This window comes from Fistularia commersonii, chromosome 25 (assembly GCF_037954325.1).
Source record: "Fistularia commersonii isolate RoL2024-O1a breed Wild chromosome 25, RoL_Fcom_v1.0, whole genome shotgun sequence".
NCBI classification, from domain to species: Eukaryota; Metazoa; Chordata; class Actinopteri; order Syngnathiformes; family Fistulariidae; genus Fistularia; species Fistularia commersonii.
The window spans coordinates 2,130,001-2,153,053 of NC_141308.1; the positions used below are offsets into that span (position 1 = coordinate 2,130,001).

The 23,053-nt window shown below is 39.7% G+C and overlaps 1 protein-coding gene and 1 long non-coding RNA gene across 3 annotated transcripts in view; one reads left to right on the top strand and one right to left on the bottom strand.

Annotated features, from left to right (window-relative positions):
- Positions 1–563, top strand: part of LOC147218803 (uncharacterized) — a 2,741-nt gene extending 2,178 nt beyond the window's left edge. Inside the window, exon 5 of the long non-coding RNA XR_015108678.1 lies at positions 421–563. This is a non-coding gene — a long non-coding RNA (uncharacterized LOC147218803). The remainder of the gene's footprint in view (positions 1–420) is intronic.
- The window catches only part of ephb1 (EPH receptor B1), a 175,583-nt gene that overhangs the window by 104,424 nt on the left and 48,106 nt on the right, over positions 1–23,053 (bottom strand). For both annotated transcript variants that reach the window (XM_086172083.1, XM_086172082.1), the window contains exon 2: positions 18,214–18,278. In XM_086172083.1, coding sequence (XP_086028209.1) covers positions 18,214–18,278 — 65 coding nt within the window. The remainder of the gene's footprint in view (positions 1–18,213; positions 18,279–23,053) is intronic.

Here is a 23,053-nt window from a genome sequence, read left to right on the forward strand (position 1 = left end):
TAGATCATACAGTAAGCCTATGTTTACAAATTAACTTCAATGGTATAGAGTGCTTCCATGTAAAACCTGTATACTCAAGATAACTGGTGATTGGCCTAGTACTTGACAAATTGGGAAATGAAATCCGGCACTCATCAGATTCATCCCCTGAAACGTCTATACCTGGGGCAACATCTCTCAGGCATATATGTGAGGAATTTGCTACAAAAATTCAGATTGATTGCATATTAAAAAGGAATACGTGCAAATGTGATATGCAGGGGTCATGTAGTAACACCACTCACATGATAAATAAGTTTATAGAAATTTGAGGTGCATATTAGGATGTTTTTTTCACTGCTGCTCCCAATGTGTCCGTGCTCTGCTGTACACCCCCAACCCACTCTTCTCCTTCTGCTCTCATCTCTCTCCCCTTTGTAGTGACCATTCATCAGCATTACAGGGACCTGTCCCTTTCAGCGCTGCATGTTCATTAATACTGCCAGCCGTGGGCTCCTCTGCACCCGTCTGCTCCAGTCCAGGAGGGGGTCCTCACTGGCTCGCGTTGAACCAAATGACCACCATCTTTCACACCAGAGAGGGGCCTGCGGCGTCTACGATAATGCCGGTCTGAAATCTGTCCAGAAATTCATTGGTTCATGCAATAATGAACTAGATTTTTTATTTCCTCTCCAGTAGATATGTTGTGTCATCATGTGTCAAAGACGAACAAAATTACTAGTTATCAGTTTTATTGTGCAGAGCATAATAAAACTTTGCAACACAATTTCCTCTTTCCTTTCATAGCTTTGTATTTATCTACTGTTTACATGGATGAATTTGTGTGTGTGTTTGCAAGTGTGTGTGTGTGTGTGGGGGGGGGGGGGGGGTTGTGTCTGTCTGTCTGTCTCCGTCTGGCTGTGTGAATGCGCAAGTGTGTGTGAACGTGCTATTAATAATTTGATTTTTTATTGACCACATGTTCATTTGCTGGTTGATGTTTTGCTCCTTAGTTTGTGTCACACACACACACAAACACACACACACCACACATTTCTGCTCATCTGGAGAATTCGATTATCTGAATATCAGCATCAGCCCTCTATAATGTATCCTGATCATTGTAAAGTGATCCAAAGATACCATCTACTTCAGTACCACAACCAGCAGATCATCAATATTCTGCCTCTGTTTGCTCAATTGCTTTGTTTATTCCTCTAACTTTTACATCATTAAGATGAAATCTTTTTCCTGTAATACTTCACGGCATCTCTCTGACCTTGGCAGAGAGAAGAGAAAAAAGAACATATCATCACCTGTCACCTTACGATAATGGAATTCCCTGGCCCTTGCATCCATTTCATCTTCAAGGATTTGTGTATAAAATAACAGTTTGTCTTGCACATTGTATAGTTGATCCATGTATTGTGGACCAAAGTACAGATTTATGTTGCAAGCATATATATCTGCTCAAGGTGAAGGTCTGCTGAAAGGAGAGCGAAAAGACCACAGTGATCGTTGTATTCCCAGCAGGATTTCCTTTTTTCGTTTTTTATTATACCAAATGCTTTCCTCCATGAGCAAATCACAAAGCTTTGGTTAACCAGAGGAAATCCTGTTCTCTTTGGCATTTGTGACAGAAATCATGGATGTGGATGAGAAGCTCATCTATGTGGCATATTACCAATTTTTTTTTTTCATATGTCTGTATCACGATCCGCCTTACTGCACTTCTTCGCCATTACTAAAGTCTGTTTTGCCATTGAGGAAAAATATAACAATCAAGATGAAAGACTAAATATGAACAGCCATTCATAATATCCATCTTGATGTCAGCTAAATTATTAAAGTAACCACTTGAATAGCTTTGCTTTTGCCAATAATTTAATCTTCCCTGTTCCTGGGAAGTGTGGTCACTGAGTGACATAATGGCTCCTCAGTCTTATAGGCAGTTGTGAGGTGATCAGGGAGTTATGGTTTCATGGAGCACTTAATGTTTTTGTTAATGACCAGTCACACCATGCTAAGCTGGAGAAGAGAGGGTGTAGAAAGGAAAAAGACAGAGTGATGGATAAAAGAGAAAAAAAACTGGATGGTAGAGGAGTTAAGGGGAGGAGGGAGAAGTTGGTAATATATTCAAGTTGATGCTTCCCTTCCCACAGTTACAGCTCACTGCCATCAAGCCATCGATACGCTCCCTTCATAAAGGCCATCCATCACATTGATCTCCTACCATTACCTTCAAAGGCTAGAATAACAAAGTGGAGCTCAAATAGACACAGTCTTTTTCTTTCAGAGGCCTTCAGCATCCAAGCAATGAAAGGCACTGGTCTGGGAGGAATATACTTAGTCAACATGGATGTAACCCTTGTAGAAAATAACAGGAGGAATGAGTCATTTGGAACCAAAGTGATAGACACAGGACACATACTCCATTACATGTTACAAGGCCTCAGCAAAGCTACCAGAGCAGAGGTCTAGACAGAATGCAGTAAAAATGCCATATAAAATGGGTTTACAACATTCACATACAAATTAGTGTTGGGTAATAAAATATTATATAGCATTAGTCCAAGTAAATGCAAAAGAGTCAATTAGACTGAACAGTAAAAATCTGCTTAGAGCAATACATGAAATTGTCACGTTCCATTAAAGAAAAATAACATACTCATGTAATGTATTAAATTGTGTGTCCACAGCAAGAAAGAATTCCGATTAAATGCCAGTTTATGTCCTTTCACATCTCACTTCTTTTCCTTTTGGCTTTTCCCTTCAGGGGTTTCCACAGCGAATCCACCTTCTCCATCTAACCCTATTCTCTGTATCCTCCTCTCTCAAACCAACCACCTTCATATCCTCTCTCACTACGTCCATAAATATTAGACCTCCTCCTCCTCTAGACCTCCTGGCTGGCAGCTCCAATGCCAGCATCCGTCTTCCAAAATATTCACAATCCCTTGTCTGTACATGACTGAACCATCTCAGTCTGGCTTCTCTGACCTTCTCTCCAAAACATCTAATGTGGGCTTTTCCCTCCGATAGACTCATTCCTGATCCTATCCATCCTCATCACTCCCAAAGAGAACCTCAACATCTTCTCCTCTGCGACATCTAGCTCTGCCTCCTGTCTTTTTATCATTGTCACTATTTCTAGGCCATACAGCATTGCTGGTCTCACCACTTTCTTGTACATCTTTCCTTTCATTCTGGCTGAAGGTCTTCTATTGCAGAGTACCTCTGACACTTTCCTCCACCCATTCCAACCTGCTTGAACCTGTTTCTTAACCTCTTTTCCACACTCTCTCACTCTCCGGTGCTACGGACTGTTGACCCTAAGTACTTGAAATCCTCCAACCTCTTAATCTCCACTCCATGTGGCCTCATCATTCCACGGGGTTCCTCTCATTCACACACATATATTCTGTCTTGCTGCGACTGACCTTCATTCCTCTCCTTTCCAGACCATACCTCCACCTCTCAAGATTTTTCCTACACCTGTTTCCTGCTCTCACTACAGATCACATCAAGGCTGATCCCTGATGAAGCACCAACTCCACCTAGAACTTCTCTGTTATCCCTACAGCAGAACCTCATCAACTTTATCCCTCTATAGTTGCTGCAATTCTGCACATCCCCCTTATTCTTAAAAATGGGCACCATCACACTTAGTCTCCATTCTTCAGGCGTCTTCTCACACCCTGAGATTATGTTGAATAATCCAGCCAGAAACTCTACCACTGCCTCTCCAAGACACTTCCGTGCCTCCACGGGTATATCATCAGGGCCAACTGCCTTTCCACTCTTCATGCTCTTCAATGCCTTCCTCACTTCACTTTTAATAATCTCTGCTACTTTATGGTCTACAGTAGTCACCTCTTCTACCCTTGCCTCTCTTTCACTTTCCACATTCATCAGCTATTCAAAGTACTCTTTTCATCTTCACATCACTCTTCTATCTGTCAATACATTTCCCTCTCTATCCTTAATTACCCGGACCTGCAGTACATCCTTTCCATCTCTATCTCTCTGTTTTGCCAACCTGTATAGATCATTCCCTCCTTCTTACTGTCCCACCAAGTATACAAATCATCGTACGCCCTTTGTTTTGCCTTTGCTACCTCTATCTTTACCTTACACTGTATCTCCCTGCACTCCTGTCTGTTTTCTTCAGTCCCCTCAGTGTCCCTTTTCTTCTTTGCTAACCTCTTTCTTTGTATATACTCCTGCACTTCCTCATTCCACCACCAAGTCTCCTTATCTATTTTACTTCCAGACAATACATCAAGTATTCTCCTACCTGTCTCGCTGATAGCATTAGCTGTTTTTGTCCAATCATCTGGAGCTCTCCCTGACCACCCAGAGCCTTTCTCAACTCCTTCCTGAAAACCATACCATCTCCATTGTGCAGATATGATATTTTAATGTCAAAAACTGTAAACACACACACACACACACTCTTCTTTTTCTTCGGCGGTCATTTGGGTAGAGGAGGACTGTCCTCCCACTTATCTTGCTCACAGGTGGGCATGGGAAGGTTGAAACAGTGGATGGTGGTGGAGCCTTTTCCCAGATGTCCTTACGGTATTGCCACTTTGCCTCTGTAGCACAGCGAATTGCAGACTAATGCTGTCCCGTAATGATTTAGCTGTCCCGTTATCTGGAAGCTCTCCCTGACAACCTAGCGCATTTCTCAACTCCTCCATGAAAAACATACAACACTCATACCTTTTCAGCTTCCACCATTTTGTCCTCTGCTCTGCCTTTGTCCTCTTGATCTTCCTTGTCACCAGAGTCATCTTACAAACTACCATCCTATGCTGTCTGGCTACACTCTCACCTGCCACTACTTTGCAGTCACCAATCTCTTTCAGGTTACCTCGTCTATACAAGATATAGTCTACCTGCGAGCTTCTACCGCCGCTCTTATAAGTTACCCTATGTTCTTGTCTTTTCTGGAAAAAAGTCTTCACTACAGCCATTTTCATTCTTTTTACAAAATCTATCACCATCTGTCCCTCTGCGTTCCTATCCTGGATACCAAACCTGCCCATCACTTCTTCATCACCTCTGTCGCATGCACCAGCATGTCCACTGAAGTCTGCACCAATCACCACTCTCTCATCTCTGCATCACTTTATCTAGCTCATTCCAGAACTTCTCCTTCTCCTAAAACTCACATCCCACCTGCGGTGCATAGCCACTAACAACATTTGGCATCAAACCTTCAATTTCCAGTTTCAGTCTCATAAGTCTACCTGACATTCTTTCACCTCCAGAACATTCCTCACAAAATCCTCCTTCAACATAACTCCTACTCCATTTCTCTTTCTGTCAGTACCTTTTTAGTACAACTCAAAACCTGTTCCTCAGTTTCTAGCCTCACTACCTTTCCACCTGGTCTCCAGGACACACAGTATAAAAACCGTCCCCTGCATCATGTCAACCAACTCTCTACCTTTTCCTGTCATTTTCCCAAATATTTAAGGTCCCTGCTCTCTGTCCTAGACTCTTGCCTTTTTTCCTTCTCCCTCTGCTTCTAAACATGCCTCCTCTCCTTCTTCAACCCACAGTGGTCCAATTTCCCCTGGTATCCGGTAGGTCATCCATACCAATGGTGGTCATTGTTAACCCAGGCATCGACCAGTCTGGTATTAGATTGTTTTGATTCTCATATTTGGTTTTGGCACAAGATTTACGCCTGATACCCTTCCTGACGCAACCCTCTGCATTTATCCAGGCATCGGACTGGCTCAGGGAGATACTGGCCTGTGCCCCCCCCCCGAGGCTGGCTCACAGAGAGTGGCCTGTGCCCCCCTGAGGCTGCATTTCCTTTCACATCTGACTATATTTAGTATGTCATTATAATCAGTAACTCATACACACACACGGCTCACATATTCAGATAAGAGTCTTCACTGAGGTTACCTCTATCAAGGCAGTCAAGACATTATGATGTTGCGTTGACATGAAAATGTCTGCAGAAAAAAGGTTTCATTTAGGTTTGATTGTTTCCAGGGGCTACTGGGGTGCAGAGGGTGTCCACTTGTCATTAAATAAAATCCAGACATACAGTAAGTATTGGAGATATGTACTTTGTACTGTACTGTATGATCTTTGTACTGTAACTTAATCCCAACTCAAAAAAAACAAGTGAGAGTTGGCAGGCTGTTCCACTCTTGGTTTTGTCTGAAATAAGCAGATGAAGATGGGACTCAACTACTTCCAGCTCATCATTTAACCACAGTCAATTCACACTGAAGGGACAGTAAAGAACAGAGGTATTGAGTTGAACTTCAACTTACAGTCTGCTGACTGCTTCTCAGTGAATGGCTTTCAATTTCATCAGCATCGCTTCATAGAGCAGCATGCTCAGATGTACCCACCACTGATGAATGATGATTGTTTAAAGTCCCTAAGCCAGGAAAGGGTTACAAGTTGCCCTTGCATATAGTTCACGAGAGCGCCGCACCCAAACTCCCTTCAGTCAAGCTTACAGTAGGCTTTTATAACTGAAGCAAGAAAAATGACTTAAAATGAAAAGGACTGTTCCACTCAACTTTATGGTTTAATATTTATAGCTTCTAGAATATTTTTGTCACATCCAGTTAAAGCTGTTAATTTGGGGCTTAAATTTAAAATTGGAAGCAAAAGTAAGGGGAGCAATTACCTTCATTTCTTTTTTTTTGTTCCCTACACGACTAAGACCAGATGGTTTATATAATGTTATATTGTGTCTTCCAAAGCATAGGAAGGGTATAGTGTTTACATTTACCGTGAGAGGAAAGGCTGGCACATTTCTGAGCCCTCTCTGCTCAGTAGTTGTCTGTTCATTTTTCATTACAGGACTAAAACATGTGGGCTGAGGCAAACAGGAGATTGTTTTTCATACCACAGGCTTGGAATGGACATTCTAATAATGAGACTATTTGTTATTCATGACAACACAACATTGTCCACTGAACAAGACATGGAAAGCCTACCTTCAAAGAATCAGCTGTTTAAATAAATGGCCTGGCATAATTCATCATTCAGAAAACCAACTGTTTTTTATATCAATCTCATCAGATATGAAGCACTGGTCTAATACTTTCAACTTAGCAAATCCTAAAGTGTGTTTTAATGTGCATTTGTGTACTTTTTTTCTGTTAGTGTCCATCTGAGTGTCCATCTGCAATATAGAATAATCCAGTCTTCAAATATAGTTATACTTGATAATGTGGTTTTGTGTTTGAAGCACTGAACATTGAACGTGAACTAAAGCTGGGAATGAGTTTAAAATGTAGAAATGGGACACTGGATATATGTATGTATGTATGAACTTGCACATACCCCATCTTGACTCAATAAATCATGAAAACATTATTAGACCAACATGCAGCTGCAAAGAAGTAAAACTATGCAGGAAAATTCAGGTTGAGACAAACATTAGTCCAGATAGACAGACTGTCAACCAGTCCAGGGAGAACCTCACGTCTCACCCAATGACAGCTGGAATAGCCCCACTGAAACTCTGAGTACAGGATACACAATACAGATAATGAATGAATGAAAGAGACAAATTTCATATAATTACAACGCGTTACGAAGGTCTACCAGGAAATTAGATTTAAAAAATAGATTAATAATCATCTTCATCCACAACTATATCACTGAGAAGATGCCATGCCATATCATGGTCTGGACTCAAGAAATAAACAAAAATATTGTGTGTAAAAGTGCAAGAGCAAAATAGTGGATAGATTAATAATGATAAAATCAAGTTGCTTTTGACATTATATTGGGAAGAGCCAGCATTAATGTTTTGTATTTTTTCCCTTTTTTTTCAATCAAACTTGAGCCATGGACTCAAAACATGCAAACCTTATGGCCTATGCAGTACAGTCTGTGGGCCTGTGGTTCTCTCTGAATTCATTTATCAGGATGCCTTTCAAGTTTTAATATTTTTTGTTGGGGATTATAGGCAAAAACAATACAGTTTAATTTTGAGTAATTACTATGCTTCTTTTTTGTCATTAGAACTAAGGTATGAAAAACACTTTATTCAGGACATTCTTTATATTCTTTAACATATTTTCCAGCATGGCCACAACTAGTGCTTCATAGGCTCCTATACTGGCATAGTATGACATGATGCATCACTGACTAGGTGTCAGTATTTGACAAGTTGAATGTGAGAACAGGCTGAAAAAGCAGGCGTTTGAAGAAAATGGAAGCCGTGCAGGTGAAATTCACATTGACAGACACAGAAAGGCCAAGGTCTCAGGAGGACAGTGGATGAAACCCGGACATGAGAGACTGAGATAGGGAATGAACAGCTGCTAAAAGACACTCTTTCTGTTTTGTCAAGCTCACTGGGGACGGTAATCACAATCATGATAACTTTTTTTCTTTCTTCCTTTCCGAAGGCCTTTTCAAATCTGTCTGACTTAATGAGATTTTTTTTGCATTTCAACCTCTGGGTCAATTCATAGAAGCCAATAGAAACGACATGAAATAAAATCAAATAAAGTGACAGCTTGGTTGCTGTGGTAAGAATACCTGCTGCCTTATTCTCTTTACAAACTTTAAGACAAAAAGTTAAGGATACTTGAAAATTTGAATGCATTTAAAAGGCAACCCAAAACGAGACCCACACAAACATAGACAGACAGAGAGATAAACACAGACGCAGAAAGACAAAAGCAGATAGGAGACATTGCAGACACTAAAATATGCACTGGCATGATTGCTATTATCATTTCTGATCAACTGGGCTGGATGAAGACTGCAGTCAGGCCAGAGGCACAGGAATGATTGTTTTGCGGGGCATCTGAAGCCCAGTTCCGCCTGGCTGACTATGAGTGGTGGTGAGGAAATGGTAATGTCTGGAAGATTCGTAATACCGACCAGATCTAAGTCACTATATCATTACAGTTTCATAGCTTCAGTTCAAATGCAGTAATGTTTGTCAATGAGTCCTATTTTCCCAAAGACTCAAAGGTTTGTCCCTTTTCTATGTATATGGTGATATAAAAAAAAAAAAAAATGCCAGGCCCCTCTGTTTTTTTGCTGCATCTAATGTTTCATTTTATGGAACACACTGCAATCTTCCCAAATTGGAACATACCCTTAGTTAAATATAATTGTAGCATTTTTACAGCAACCAAAGGGACAAAAACTTATGAAATGTAATTGCATTCAATTTAGCCTTATCCTTAGCATAAATTATGTAAATAATTGTGACATTTACAACAGTGATTAGTGGTTCAGCCCTGAAATCAATGACAGATAAATTATCTACGCTTTATATAACAGACACAGTAGTTTTATTCTTTCATTATTCTTAACTGGCATGTCAAAAAAAAAAAAAAAAAAAAACTTTTGCCTTTCAGTAAAATGGCAACAAAATTATAGCCTGACAAATGACCATTAAAAGTCTTTTTGGAACATATTCAAAAAAATCAAAATGCTTATCAGGAGAAGATTGATTGGGTTTATTCAAGTATACCTGGCACATTGTCAAATGCAATTATTTTCTAATCATTAACCTGGACTGTGGAACAAATGATCATTTGTCAATATGATTTCTATTAGACTGATTATAAATTATAAAACATTTTTCCTAGTTAGCACCTTAATCATCTTTTAATTAGCCAAATTAGCAATAGTTTATAAGCCAAACATAAATTATTGTGTGCTTTTCATTATGTCAAATGTTATTAAAAAGGAACATTTAAAAAAAATAATTTTGGAAATCCACAAATTTTTCAAGTTTCAAGACACATAGTGCTTTATTATCTGGCAGGTATGAAATATGAGAGGATGAATTTAGAAACTCAGGTAGGTATAGCACATAAGGAGAATAGTGGAAGTAAGATGAGGAGGAGTAATGTATGTATGTATGAATTTTATTTATTTCATTTATGTATTTAATTTTCATGCTACTGAAAGTGGGACTTTCAGTTACAAGTAGGAGCATTACTTTGAGTTGCATTATAAAAGACTTATCTTGTCAAACATCAGATCTGCAGCCTCTGCAGCATTATGGATTCCATGTAGAGGTTGAAAATGAGAAAGACCTATATGATATATACTCTGCATATATATCGAAGCTAGCGATCCGAAATGAGAGACTACAAGACTTGAAAGAGAAATAACACATTTTAAAGTTGTCAGAAGAGAAGCAAAATATCTTAATTGATCTAAATAAAAGATGAAAAATATGAAAAGTTTTTAATATTTGGAGTGGATGAGAGCTTTCAAACCAGAATGAAGTAAATTTTGGACTGTGGGTGCTCTTAATTTTTTTTTTTTTTTCTCAGTGTCAATCCATCCAATCTACTTCAAATTTGACTGATATAATGCTGGGGGAGGTGAAAGCTTTGTCTTGGTTGTAGTTGCTTGGTTGAGTGGTCCTCTTATTTTGGCTGAGGGTTATTTTTCCAGTACCCTTTCAAGTGTCTAACTCTCCTTGTCGGTCCTCTGGCACAACTAATCCTTACGGCCAGATTATGGGAGCACACCAAATGTCATGGGTAGTTGATTTCACGATGGAGTCGCAAACCGGAGTGGCTTGACTGCTCAATTTGAAGTTGCTCTGAATACCAGTTAACTATCATCAATGACTGTTCAACTATCAATAGTGATGATATATATCTATAGATAGATAGATAGATAGATAGATAGATAGATAGATAGATAGATAGATAGATAGATAGATAGATAGATAGATAGATAGATAGATAGACAAAAATGTAGATATATATATATATATATATGTAAACTTATAAACTTTAGAAACCCCAACTCCAATGAAGTTGGGATGTTGTGTAAAGTAAAATATAAAGAGAATACAATGATTTGCAAATTCTTTTCAACCAATATTCAGATGAAAATGTCTTTATGTAAAACTTCAGTTAGTCAACAGTCTGGGGTCTTTGTTGTCGTATTTTGTTCTAGAGGTAGGCCAGTCTAGTACCTGCCCTCTTTTACTATGAAGCCACGCTGTTGTAATGTTTGCACAACATGGCTTGGCATGGGCTGAAATAAGCTTGGATGCCCGCTTATGATCTTCTAAAACCTGTATGCATCTTTCAGCATTAATGGCGCCTTCACAAACGTGCAAGTTCCCCATGCCATGGGCACTACCACACCGCCATACTATCACAGGCGCTGGCTTTTGAACTTGGTACTGATAATAATCCGGATGGTCCTTTTCCTCTGTGGCCCGAAGGATATGACACCTATTATTTCCAAAAACAATTTGAAATCTAGACTCATCAGACCACAGCACACTTTTACACTTTGCATCAGTCTATTTCAGATGAGCTCCGGCCCAGAGAACCTGCTGGCGTTTCTGGATGTTGTTGATGTATGGCTTCGTTTTGAGTGGTGCAGTTTTAACTTGCATTTGTAGATGCAGCCACGAACTGTATTAACTGACGATGGTTTTTTGAAGTGTTCCTGACCCCAACTGGCAATGTCCTTTATACAGAGATGCCAGTTTTTAACGCAGAACCATATGGGGGATAAAGGGTCAAGTGCACTGAATATTGATTTTTGGCTTTGTTACAGTCACACAGAGATTTTTCCAGATTCTCTGGATCTTTTGACAAAATATGTACAGTAGATTACGAAAAACCCTAAATTCCTTGCAATTGCACATTGTGAAATGTTGTCCTTAAATTGTTGGACCAGTTGCTCACCCAGTTAATCAAAAAGTGGTGATTCTTCCCACATCCTTGCTTGTGAACAACAAAGACTTTCGGGGTTGCTCCTTTTATACCCAATTACTAGGCTCACATGTTTCCAATTAACCTGCGGAATATTCCACACAGGTGTTACTTGAGCATTCCTCAACTGCTGCAGTCTTTTGTTGCCTTTGTTCCAGCCTTTTTGGAATGTATTGCAGGTATCAAATTTTAAATGAGTGAATATTTGAAAAAGAAAAAAAAAACTTTTATCAGTTGAACATTAAATCTATTGGCTTTGGAGTGTATTCAACTGAATATCGGTTGAAAGTGATTTGCAAATAATTGTATTCTGTTTTTATTTATGTTTACACAACGTCCCGACTTCATTGGAACTGGGGTTTGTATGTATACATATATATATATATTGAGAGAGAGAGAGAGAGAGAGAGAGAGAGAGAGAGAGAGAGAGAGAGAGAGAGAGAGAGATACATACACACATACATACATACATACATACATACATACATACATATATACATATCGGTTAATTTGATGTATAAGCAATTTGCTTAATAGCCTTTGTCTTAGATATGTCTCTTGGAGTCAGTGATATTAAGTTCTGCAATAAATCATTCTGCTATTTTTCCCCACAACAATATGGTTGATAACTGACAGCCCTGGACCATAAAAATGTCTCTAATGCCATACAGAACAGCACTAGCTGCACGCCCCAAGTAGTTCACCTGTTCCAAACAGGTGCCTTTTAAGCAGGCACCCAACTAGTGAAAGTGAGGCATATAAATAGAATGTGATACTAAGAGAGTAAGAGAAATGCAAAGGGAGTAAAGAGTTGAATTGGTCACCCTGCAGTCTCTCTTGGCCCTATGGCCAAAAGAAAAGCTATTTAGGGACAAAGAGCGTGTCAGCAGGGAGCACGAGAATAGGAGGGTATTAGAGCGTTTGGGTGAAAGGGGGCCCTGACTGTGTGTGTGTGTGTGTGTGTGTGTGTGTGTGTGTGTGTGTGTGTGTGTGTGTGTGTGTGTGTGTGTGTGTGTGTGTGTGTGTGTGCGCGCATGTGTGTGTGTGTTTGAAAATCTTGCAAAGCATGGCACCTGACAGCCTCATCCCCCCAGACACAAGGACACATGGCGAGTGCGTTCGTGTGTATGCAAGTGCACATATGTGTACGTGTGTGAGTTTCGATAAAATATGAAGGGAGGCTGATATGTACAGGCTTAAGTGCAGGAAAGAGAGAAAAGAAAGAACATGGGAAGAGAATGCATGGACAGAAAGATAGATCTGAAGAATGGGGGGATTTGCAACTCTTTCTACTCAACCAATAACATTACACCAATATTTTACCCTTATTTTAGCAACAAATTTTCAAGTTTCAAACAACAATAATGAGATACACCAAATCTGTAAAATTAACAAATAAACACATTTGCAAATTCGGATAACATGTGTTGATATCACACCATGCATTTCTTCATGTTACGCAGAGAGAAATGTTTCTGACATAACAAATTCAGCCTTCAAGCCACACAAACTCAAGAACCATGAAGGGAAAATTAAGCAGGTCCCTTATTGGTATGTCAATGTTCAATGTGTGCATATAATGTGTATATATGTACATATATATATATATATATATATATATATATATATATATATATATATATATATACAACCATTTAAACGTGTTTTTTGAGGTGTGAAATCTAAAGGTATAAATGTGCACTTATGTCTAAATTCATGTACGTGTGTTGATGCGAGGCCACTTCCATGCACGTCTGCGTGCATAATGAGCGGTTCACAATGAAGCACAGCCATCATGACTCACTATCATTTCTTTTCTTTTTACATGTCAGCTCATGTTCACCGTTCACATCAATCACACTTCCACTCTCTTCTGCACAACCTCCCAAAACCCTCATCTGTCCCTGCAATCTGCATTCAATCAGCTTTCTTCTCTTTCACATCTTTCTCACCGTCTTCATCTTACTGTCTTACCACCCATGTTCTTCCCCTCAGCACACAGAGTCGCTGCCAGTCTGTCTATCGGGGAATGAATAATTAAGGTGAACCGAGTCCGGTCAGCAGATGGCAAGATGACTGTTATGGATCTTTCTGTGGTCTTTAGGAATTGCTTAGTGTATCCTGACACCTGCCCAGTCGGGCAAATGGGGGCTTTGTTCAAGCACAGGACACAGTGAGGTGCAGGGTGAAGCGTGTCCAAATACATCACTCCTCGATCAGTGTCTGCACTTGTAGATGCTCATATATGCTGGTGCAGTTATGCAACATCATACACAGGTACCTCAATTTATGCCTATGCACAGATCGGCCTGCATGCTGAAAAGGATACGATTGAAAATGCAAACAAACAAGCTGGGAGAGAGCTATTGTTTCTCTACCCATTCCTCTGCACCTGCTCCACACCAATGGACAGATGGATTTTTTTTTTTCCCCAATATCTCCTACTTATCTTTCTACTCCATACTCACTCTTCACGCCTTTTCCTGCCTGTTATGTCTCCCAGCATTTTATCCTCCACACCCCTCTCACTGCTCATTTGGTCATCTATTTATCCCTCTCCTCCACCAGCCCTGACAACCACAAGCTGCCCTGCTCCCCCATGCTTGATGGCCCCCACAGACTTTGTCAGTACAGTCACTGCCACCCCACTGACCTCAAACCCCTCCCCCGAGACTCTCACCTTATTGCTTCAATCTCCCAGGATCACATGAGTTGTGCCAAGCCCTACTCTACACCCGGACCGAGTCGGATGATGCAGGACAATATGGCTTTTTTTTTTATTTTGGGAGGTGGGGGTTGCTCTGTTCAGACACAACTGAGCCCCCTTTAGTTTCCTCTAATCCCCCCTGATCCTGTAACCTCTCTCACTCCTGACTCCTCCCAAATGAAAAGAACTTAAGCCATTTTTTTTCCTTTTTTTCTTTGTTTGTTTATTTAAAATCACTCAGGAATGAAGCCGAATTAAGTTGAGATAACAGAGTGTGTTACTTTTTATTCTGACCACTTGTATCATTGTCAGAGTTCCAGCATCATTTTTTTTTTTCTCTGTTCAGTCTTGTTCAGTTAGTGCTTTACAAGTCTGGACTTAATGTAATAGTTGTTTTTTTTTTTTTTTTTAATTCAAATGCAGATATTTTGCAAACCAAGCATTGATTTAAAAGGAAAACAACCCATACTGCAATTAAAAATGTGTTTTATTGCAATTCAAAAATTTCAGGAGTGAAAACATTTTAACATGAATCCTAAAAATTTAATGCAAAGGCAAATCCTGTGGTTTTGTTTATTTGTGGTTGAAATGGGTCTTGGGTCATGTTCAGCAGCTAGTCTTGAACAAAATAGAATGATGACTGAAACCTTTCAAATTGTAAATATTTATATTTTAATTCAATACCCATCTAAATAATTATGAATTTAAATTCAAAGTTATTTAAATTCATTCGTTGACATGGTAAAGACTGATAATCAAGGATGTGTGCCCTGACTTCAGTACCGGCAGTATCTTTGATACATAACAAGTGCCTCTTCAAACCATTATTGTACCTTATTGGAGTAAAAATGACATAGGCTTGGCATACGCTTTGAATTTTTCAGGAGAAAATGTGAGTTAGTTTACTGCATTAACCTGATCGAGGTCGAGGTTCCCTATTTAGATGACATTTTAGAAACCAGGGTAATGATGACAGCCAAAAATAGTCACATTACTTACGAGATCATGTAAATTCGCTTTAGAAGAGCTAGTGTGTCACTACCTGCCCTTTGTGTTCTGTCACATTGTCGCATGGCAAGGTTGAAGGGCATTTGCCTTTCTGGAACGCAATATTTTATTTATCATGTGGGTGCATACAAGAACACTGAAAAAAATACTCATATTTATTGAGGTGAAGCAGAAACAGAGAGAAGCGTTCTCAAGGGGCCAAAAGGGACCATATCTAACTGATATAAAACAATAAAAATGTAGGAGGAAAGCGCATTATGAAAGAATGCTGTAATATTGTTTGCTGTACACATCTGTTTGCCTTCTGAGCTCTCCTTCTTTCTGGCAGATGCTAACATCAAAGTATGCAACTGCATACTGATGCTCTGTTATACATCTACACAGCTGACCCTGATGTCCTCATGTTTATAACAGTAGAACTAATCACTCCGCTTCTGCGATCCTTTAAAATGAAACCTCTGGGTGACAGAAATGAATTCACTACAATGAAGAGGCAATAAGTGAGTCTCTTTCTCAGAAAGGCTGTATCCGGATATACAAAAGACTGTAAATTGACCAGTTAGTAGGAGGCTAAAATTAGGAAAGTATGATCAGTATTAATTCACTTCCATTATCCATCCATCTTCATCCGCTTATCCTGCACTCAGGGTTGCAGAGGATGCTGGACTCTATCCCAGCTGAGGCAGGGTTTTCCCCGGACTGTGGCAAATACAGGCAATCACTCACTCATTTGGGGCAATTTTCCCAATGTTTTTCAACTAACCTGCTGCTTGTTTATGAATGGTGGGGAGAAACCATAGGAAACCCCTGCAGAGAACCTGCAAACAACGTCCCCTTGTCAGAAGCCAACCAGGGTCCTTCGTGCTGTGAGGCTGGAGCGCTAAACACTGCACCACAATGGCGTTCCTGCTTTAACCCTTAATCATGAATTCTGCTTTCAGATGATTTCTTTTGGATTACATGTTTGAAATTTCAATATGGTTTTATGGGTAGTATGGTAATGCGGGCAGAAATGTATGTGGTAATTGAATCCTGGGTTTCCTAATTAACAAGATATTAAACACATTGGTCTGCATGTTACTCATTAAGGATGTTCTCAGCTGGTCTATTTTGAACCGTGAGCCCACCACTGTTGCCCTTACTTAAAAAAAGTGTCATGCAGCCACGTGAGATAGAAGATTTTAAGTTGGTAATATGCAATTATACATGTGTGTAATGTACAACACAAAACCAATGTTTGACTATCCAAACATTGCCAGTGTCCTGCCAAGCCATCCAATTGAATGTACAGTGATGGGTAATAACAGTGCCATATTCCACCAATGAGAGATGAGTTACTCTTCCAAGAGTTCAATGGGACTTTTTTGTATGATGTTAATATATGATTTATTTTGCTTGTATTATTTTTGTTAGGTTACTGTGCATTGTATCCATTAGTGCTATAAATACAGTTTAGTGTCCTGATGATTCTTTGGATTTACAACTGTCAAAATAAATGGCAGTGTGGGTTTTCATTTCACAATGCATATTTACATGTAAATATATATATGTATATACATGTGTGCAATATCTACCAAACTCTGCCAGCAAGGTCAGGGCTGCAGCACTGCAGTATAAGTTCTATGAGTGAATGGTATGAATGTATTCTCTCTAGAGCAGGTCTCTCCTTGCTTGAACTGTAACAAGAGGAGCTTAAAAACCTATGCTCAGCACACACTGGAGCCTCTGTGAGCCTCAAAGCTTCCAAAACTGAGCGGGCCTTGATGAAAACAACATCATAATACCACTGTAACTGCCTACGCATCTGATATCTGCCATTGTCATAGTTATTTATGGGATAATACATTATGACACTCATTTATGAAAATGTATTTGTCTTAAAAAAAGTTATCTATTTTAAAATTTATCTCACTCCATATATCTCAATCTTCTTTCTCTTGTGGCTAGTCCCTTCTGGGGTTGCCATGACAAATCAACCTCCTCAATCTAACAATTCTCTGTATGGCAAACATAAAAAATATCATCAAAAACACACAATGATGGAAAGTTGTTTGACCAGGGAACGTCTGCAGAGGTAAGGAGGTGAATGGATGGATCGAGAGATAGATGGAGAGAGCGAATGAGAAAGAAAGAGATAGATAGATAGATAGATAGATAGATAGATAGATAGATAGATAGATAGATAGATAGATAGATAGATAGATAGATAGATAGATAGATAGATAGATAGATAGATAGATAGATAGATAGATAGATAGATAGATAGATAGATAGATAGCTGGCAATCGTGCTTGTCTTACTGTGATACTTTTCAAAAAATATTCTCAATGCAACATAGCGCTGGTTTCCAAATGATGCATGTGCACAACTACTGAGAGTTTAAAGACTTTCCTGAATTTCTGTGAGTGTTTCCATTTTCCCAGCTCCTCCTCCTCAAATAAATCCTAATATATCCACTTCCCTGCATATATATATCAATACAGTATCATCATGGCTATGGTATATCCTCCCAGGACCCATTCACAGGGACTCAGGTACTGTGTTCGAGGGCTTACGTGGCACTACGTGGCTTAATGACATTGTGTCATTAAGTCATAATGAGCAAGGACAAAGACAAACTAATACCCTCAAGTGTACTGTGCCTGCCTTCAAGTGCCTGCCTTCCTGCCTTATGTTTATCTGGTTTTAAATCTTTACATGAACTATTTTTCATGTCACATGTAAACTAGACTTTGTTTGTCCTATGACAATCTTCTTGAAACCATTTTTTTCTGTGGAAAGACCATGTGTCAATAAGAATCAACTCACCCCGGAATTAGGATATGCTGTCCAGCCCAGCTCGGCTGTGGCAACTCGAGTGTCCATAACGGTTTCTGCGTCAAAGAAAGAAAAAGACAGGTGTTATCATCAGACAAGCCATTTTGAGTATCATTCCACAGTTTAACTGCATTCAAGCCTCAGTGATCACTTGACACTATCATTGATGAACAGAAAAGAGATGAATCTTTCACAGCATTTCATCCATCGCAGCCCGACATCTGTTATGACAAGAGACACGGAAACAAAGTCCTGCCACTCGGCTGGAAGGAAACTCTGAAAGTCTCCGTCATGCTGTTAAATGCCAAGCTTTGAATTACATTCTCTCAATGTGAACACAATCTATAGAGCATGCATTCTGCATTTTTGACTTTCACTGTGTATATTTAATTTCATATGGTGTCTCTCTGTAAGTGAGTGAATATGTGGCAATGCCCTTCGAGACAGTCATTTTGACATTGGCTAAAGTATTTGTCGGAGCGGAAATGTCCAGATGAATAGAAATCACTTTATTTGTCACATTCAGTCATAAATATAGCATAACATCAGCAAAACTTGACCACTGCATTTAACCCATCATGGATGAACCGCCAGCAGAAGGCAGCCACTGAGCAGCACAAGGGGAGCAGTTAGACGTTCAGCACTGACAGGCTGGGAGGAGCCGGGAATCGAACCACTAATCTAGATCAGGTATTAAAATGATTTTATTGTGCCAGCTATTTAATGCAAAGACATTAAAGGTTTTACTGTCTATTAGGGTAAATACAAAATCAGAAGTAGCCTGCAAAAATTCTTCAGGGCATGAAGAATATACTCCCTCTGAAAAAGCCGGGTCACTATAACTAAAGAGATGAAAAGATTCAGGAGTGTCTTGTCGATGACAGGATAACAAAGTCGGGCATGTAAAGAGAAGGAAAACACACTGGATGATGTCGATCAAATTATAAACGGGGTATATTACTGCCACACGTACTAACCACTTCTATTACATCCAGCTTAGGCAGAAACAACCTTGCAGTACATGTGACAAAGTCTTAGGAGTCAAGTCCAGAAAATGATAAGATTAAATTAGTAAATTCTGTTTTTGTAAACTCAGTTCCAGAGGTCTTTGTTACTTTCTGTTTTCTGTGGCCGCTAATTATCAAGGACACAGAGAACACTCCAGAGTGGAAAAGACAGATTTTATTCCTCTGTGACACAGCAAAATTCCTCAACATCCATGCAGACAACTGTGCAATGGTTGAAAAATTAATACTGAATAATACACGTAATAACTGTAGATGGTGCATCATATCTGGTGCCAAATCTCTGAACTATAAGAACAAAAACATTTCCCTGCCTCTACCCACTTGCACTGTGTCTGTGACACATTGGAGACAAATAAGTCTGGCACCTCACCAAAGACGTTTGTCTGTCCTGTCTTGATTAATATCTGCCTTGTCGGCTGAAATATGGAAACCTAATACTGTTTCAGAAAGAGGAGAAGTATGACAACCACTGGCCTCTCCTGCATCTCTCACATATATTTATAGTGACAGACTGGGTGACATGTTGGCCTTAGCACTGTCGTGATAGATTCATAATTTACCCTGTAAAAGGCTGTGGCCTAAACAATTTATCTTATTGAGAGTGGACAAGGAGATATGTAACAATTGCCTACTGCCATCGTAAGCCCAAAGTTGTAAAAATATAAAAGCAGGAAGACAGAAGAGTTAATGGTCTGTCTAGGTAATAATTATTTCTCAATATGTATGATGTGTTAGAATATTCATAAATGTCAGTTATGGCATTAACTCGCACACGGTCCAACAGCACATCGTTGCTAGTTACAGCCCGTGCATGATGTAAAGGGAGACATTTCACTTGGGCTGAATACAAAGACGCAAACTCGCAAATGCGTGTCTCATTCAACATGTTCCAGCCCTCGGCTCCTGTAGCGAAGTACCTACTCCGCCACAGGAAGCGCACATCCACAGCTGCTTTTCTTTTTTTTTTTTTTTTTTAAATCTCACTGAACTTGCAGCAATTTTAAATCATTTCAAATGATGAAGCACTCAAAGCCTGTCATCTGCAGTTCAAGTGGTTGTGGTGGAAAAAAAAACGTGCCCACTGGCAATGAATGACAAGCAACTAGCAAGAAGGAAAGAGCCCTCTCTTCTTCATTCTCCACTTACTCGGAAGTATCTGTCCTCAGACATGAAACCAATTAGCCTTTGGTAATTTTGCTCGACACACAAGCAAGCGTTCTCACACAAAGACATTAAACCACATGTACACAGTCTCTACATTCACATAAACACACATGCATGCGCACGCACTGTCAAACACATGCACATGTACACTTACACATACCAGCCAACAAATTTTCTGTGCACACCTACAATGATGGCGTTGTTCACAGCCAACTTCAATCGGACCATTTCCTTAAGATCAGTCTTGTGTGTCATTTTTTTTTTTTTTTTTCCCACAGGCAGCGAGCAATAGCCTGCATGCCTGCCTGGATGACTTGCTGTCAGCTGGGGAGATAGGAGCATGAAACAGCCCTCAGCACCAGCCAGCGTTGTGGGGACTGCCAAGCCTTTCTCATGGGAAATCACAGAAGCTTTAGTCAAATCACACAGGCACTTGGTAGGCCATTTTCAATTTCCTATTGAAGGGAAAAGAGGATTGAAAAAGGCCAAAGATGGTAACGGTGTAGACAAAAAAGGGTCACAGGACCATGGGGGAAGTCAATGAGCCATGTCATGTGAGCTAATGTCTACCATTAGCACAATATGGGAGTAACAGTTTAGTAAATGGAGTGCTCATTTTGGTCCCGCGCACCTGCCAATTGACATTAGGAATTTTATAAATTTCCCTTCTTCATTTGTGTGAAATTTAAGAGGTATTGATCCATTTCATCTTAAGTGGACCAGACTAGTCTCAATGAAAAACAACAAAGCAATGATCACTTGAGAAGCCACCTGATTCATGTTTTGGGTTATTGAAAGAAAATATAAATTTATAAAACAAATCGCCTACTGCGGTGGCTCATCATTTCACCAAATCATGCCATTTAAAAAACAAAAACAAAATCCCTCCAAACACTGAAAGTTACATTTTTAGCCAATGGGATGGTTATTTTCTCCAATTAATTTTTCCTCACAGGTTTTGGGCGCCAGGAGTTTTTTCCTCTGGTTACTCTTTAAAGTCTTTGCAAAAAAGCAAGTCCTCCTTTTCTTTGAAACTCTGGATCTAGGCGTAATCAAGCAAACATATAGCCATTCTTTTTTCCTATGTTACCAAGTTATTTTAGATGATATGAAAATACACTAACACAATAAATTAAAAAAAATGTGTTCTACAGCATTTTGCCTGCAAGTACCAAAAACTTCAACACCAGGTTCAAATGCAGGTCAATCTATGGGAAGCTTACTAACTTGTGTTAGGAGATAGTTAAAATAAGCAGGCGTAGCTACGCACGCACAAGAAGACAGTTTAGCATAAGAACAGAAAAGAACCTTACAAACAGAAAAACAGACATAATTACATACAGATAAGTGTCGCAACACTTGGAGTTAACTAAGAACACAACTATTGTTCATACGTTGACTGAAATATAGTCGAGAGAGCCTTTTATTTCATCACATTCAGTTATACATACACCACAAGATCAACAACATTCGACCACCGCACCCCACAACCCCGTAGCTTGTCATTCTCAAATCAGCTGGCATAAAAAAAGTGCAATTTAAAAGGATATATTGTGCTTACATCACAGAATACAAGTTATTTAAAAATTAAAACTAACAAGACAGATGAGTCTCAGCTCAATTCTTTTTTGGCCTATTCAAGATGACACATAGGCATTGCCCAAGTCAAAACCAAGAGGCTGCCACTAGAGCAAAGATCAAGATTCTGCCAGCAGCCAAAAGCGTCCAATCCCAGAAAGCATAGCTCCTTCTCATTAGCAGCAAGTGATAGATCAATACCAAATGCTAGGCTGTTTATACAGATAGAGAGAGGGGATCGAGAGAGGGAGAGAAATGATAGAGTAAGAGAGACTGCATTAAACATTGATGGGGCCCTGCAGTAGAGATCGATAAGGCAGCCCTCTTCACACAATTACATGTCAGCAAGCAGTCGCATAATACATGGCACAGGCATGCATGATTACATATTGCTAACAATTGGGCTTAAAAAACATCTGTAGAATAAAGAAGTGAAAGTATTAACAGCAGGATGTAATGCCAAATCATCGCGCACTCTTTAAGCATGTATGTACTATTCTAAGTCCTTATTTTGCCAGTCAGAATAGCCACACGTCCCATCACCCCTTTGTGGTTTGTCCCTATGCACATCTGGCTGCCGGTCGATAGTACATATGCTGAAACACCTCCTCGAATCTCCCTGGCTCCTGAGTCATTATGGCAGACAATTCTCTGCAGAATCCCTTTCATCAGAGAACACATCTTTTCCATTCGTCTATCGTTCCACGCACACACCTCTCCCCTCTTCACAATGCCCTCCTGATCAAGAATGCCTGTGCATTTTGTAATTCAACGACACAATCATGTCCAGCTGCTGAATAAAGCTAGACTGGAGAGGTTAACATCAAGATGGAGTGGTAAAACAAAAGGAAAAGTGACGGGACAGACAGCGGGATAGACGGGTTTAAAAAAAAAAAAACAAAGGGGAAAATTCAACAGGATTAAAATCAGCACTCAACAATGATGTAGCCCGGTGGTAGCATGCTGAGCCTCACATGCTAATATGAGGTTGAAAAAAAATGACAATCACTTAGCAAAAGCTGCTGAATTTCCCAAACTAATCACCCATCCACTCAAAGAAT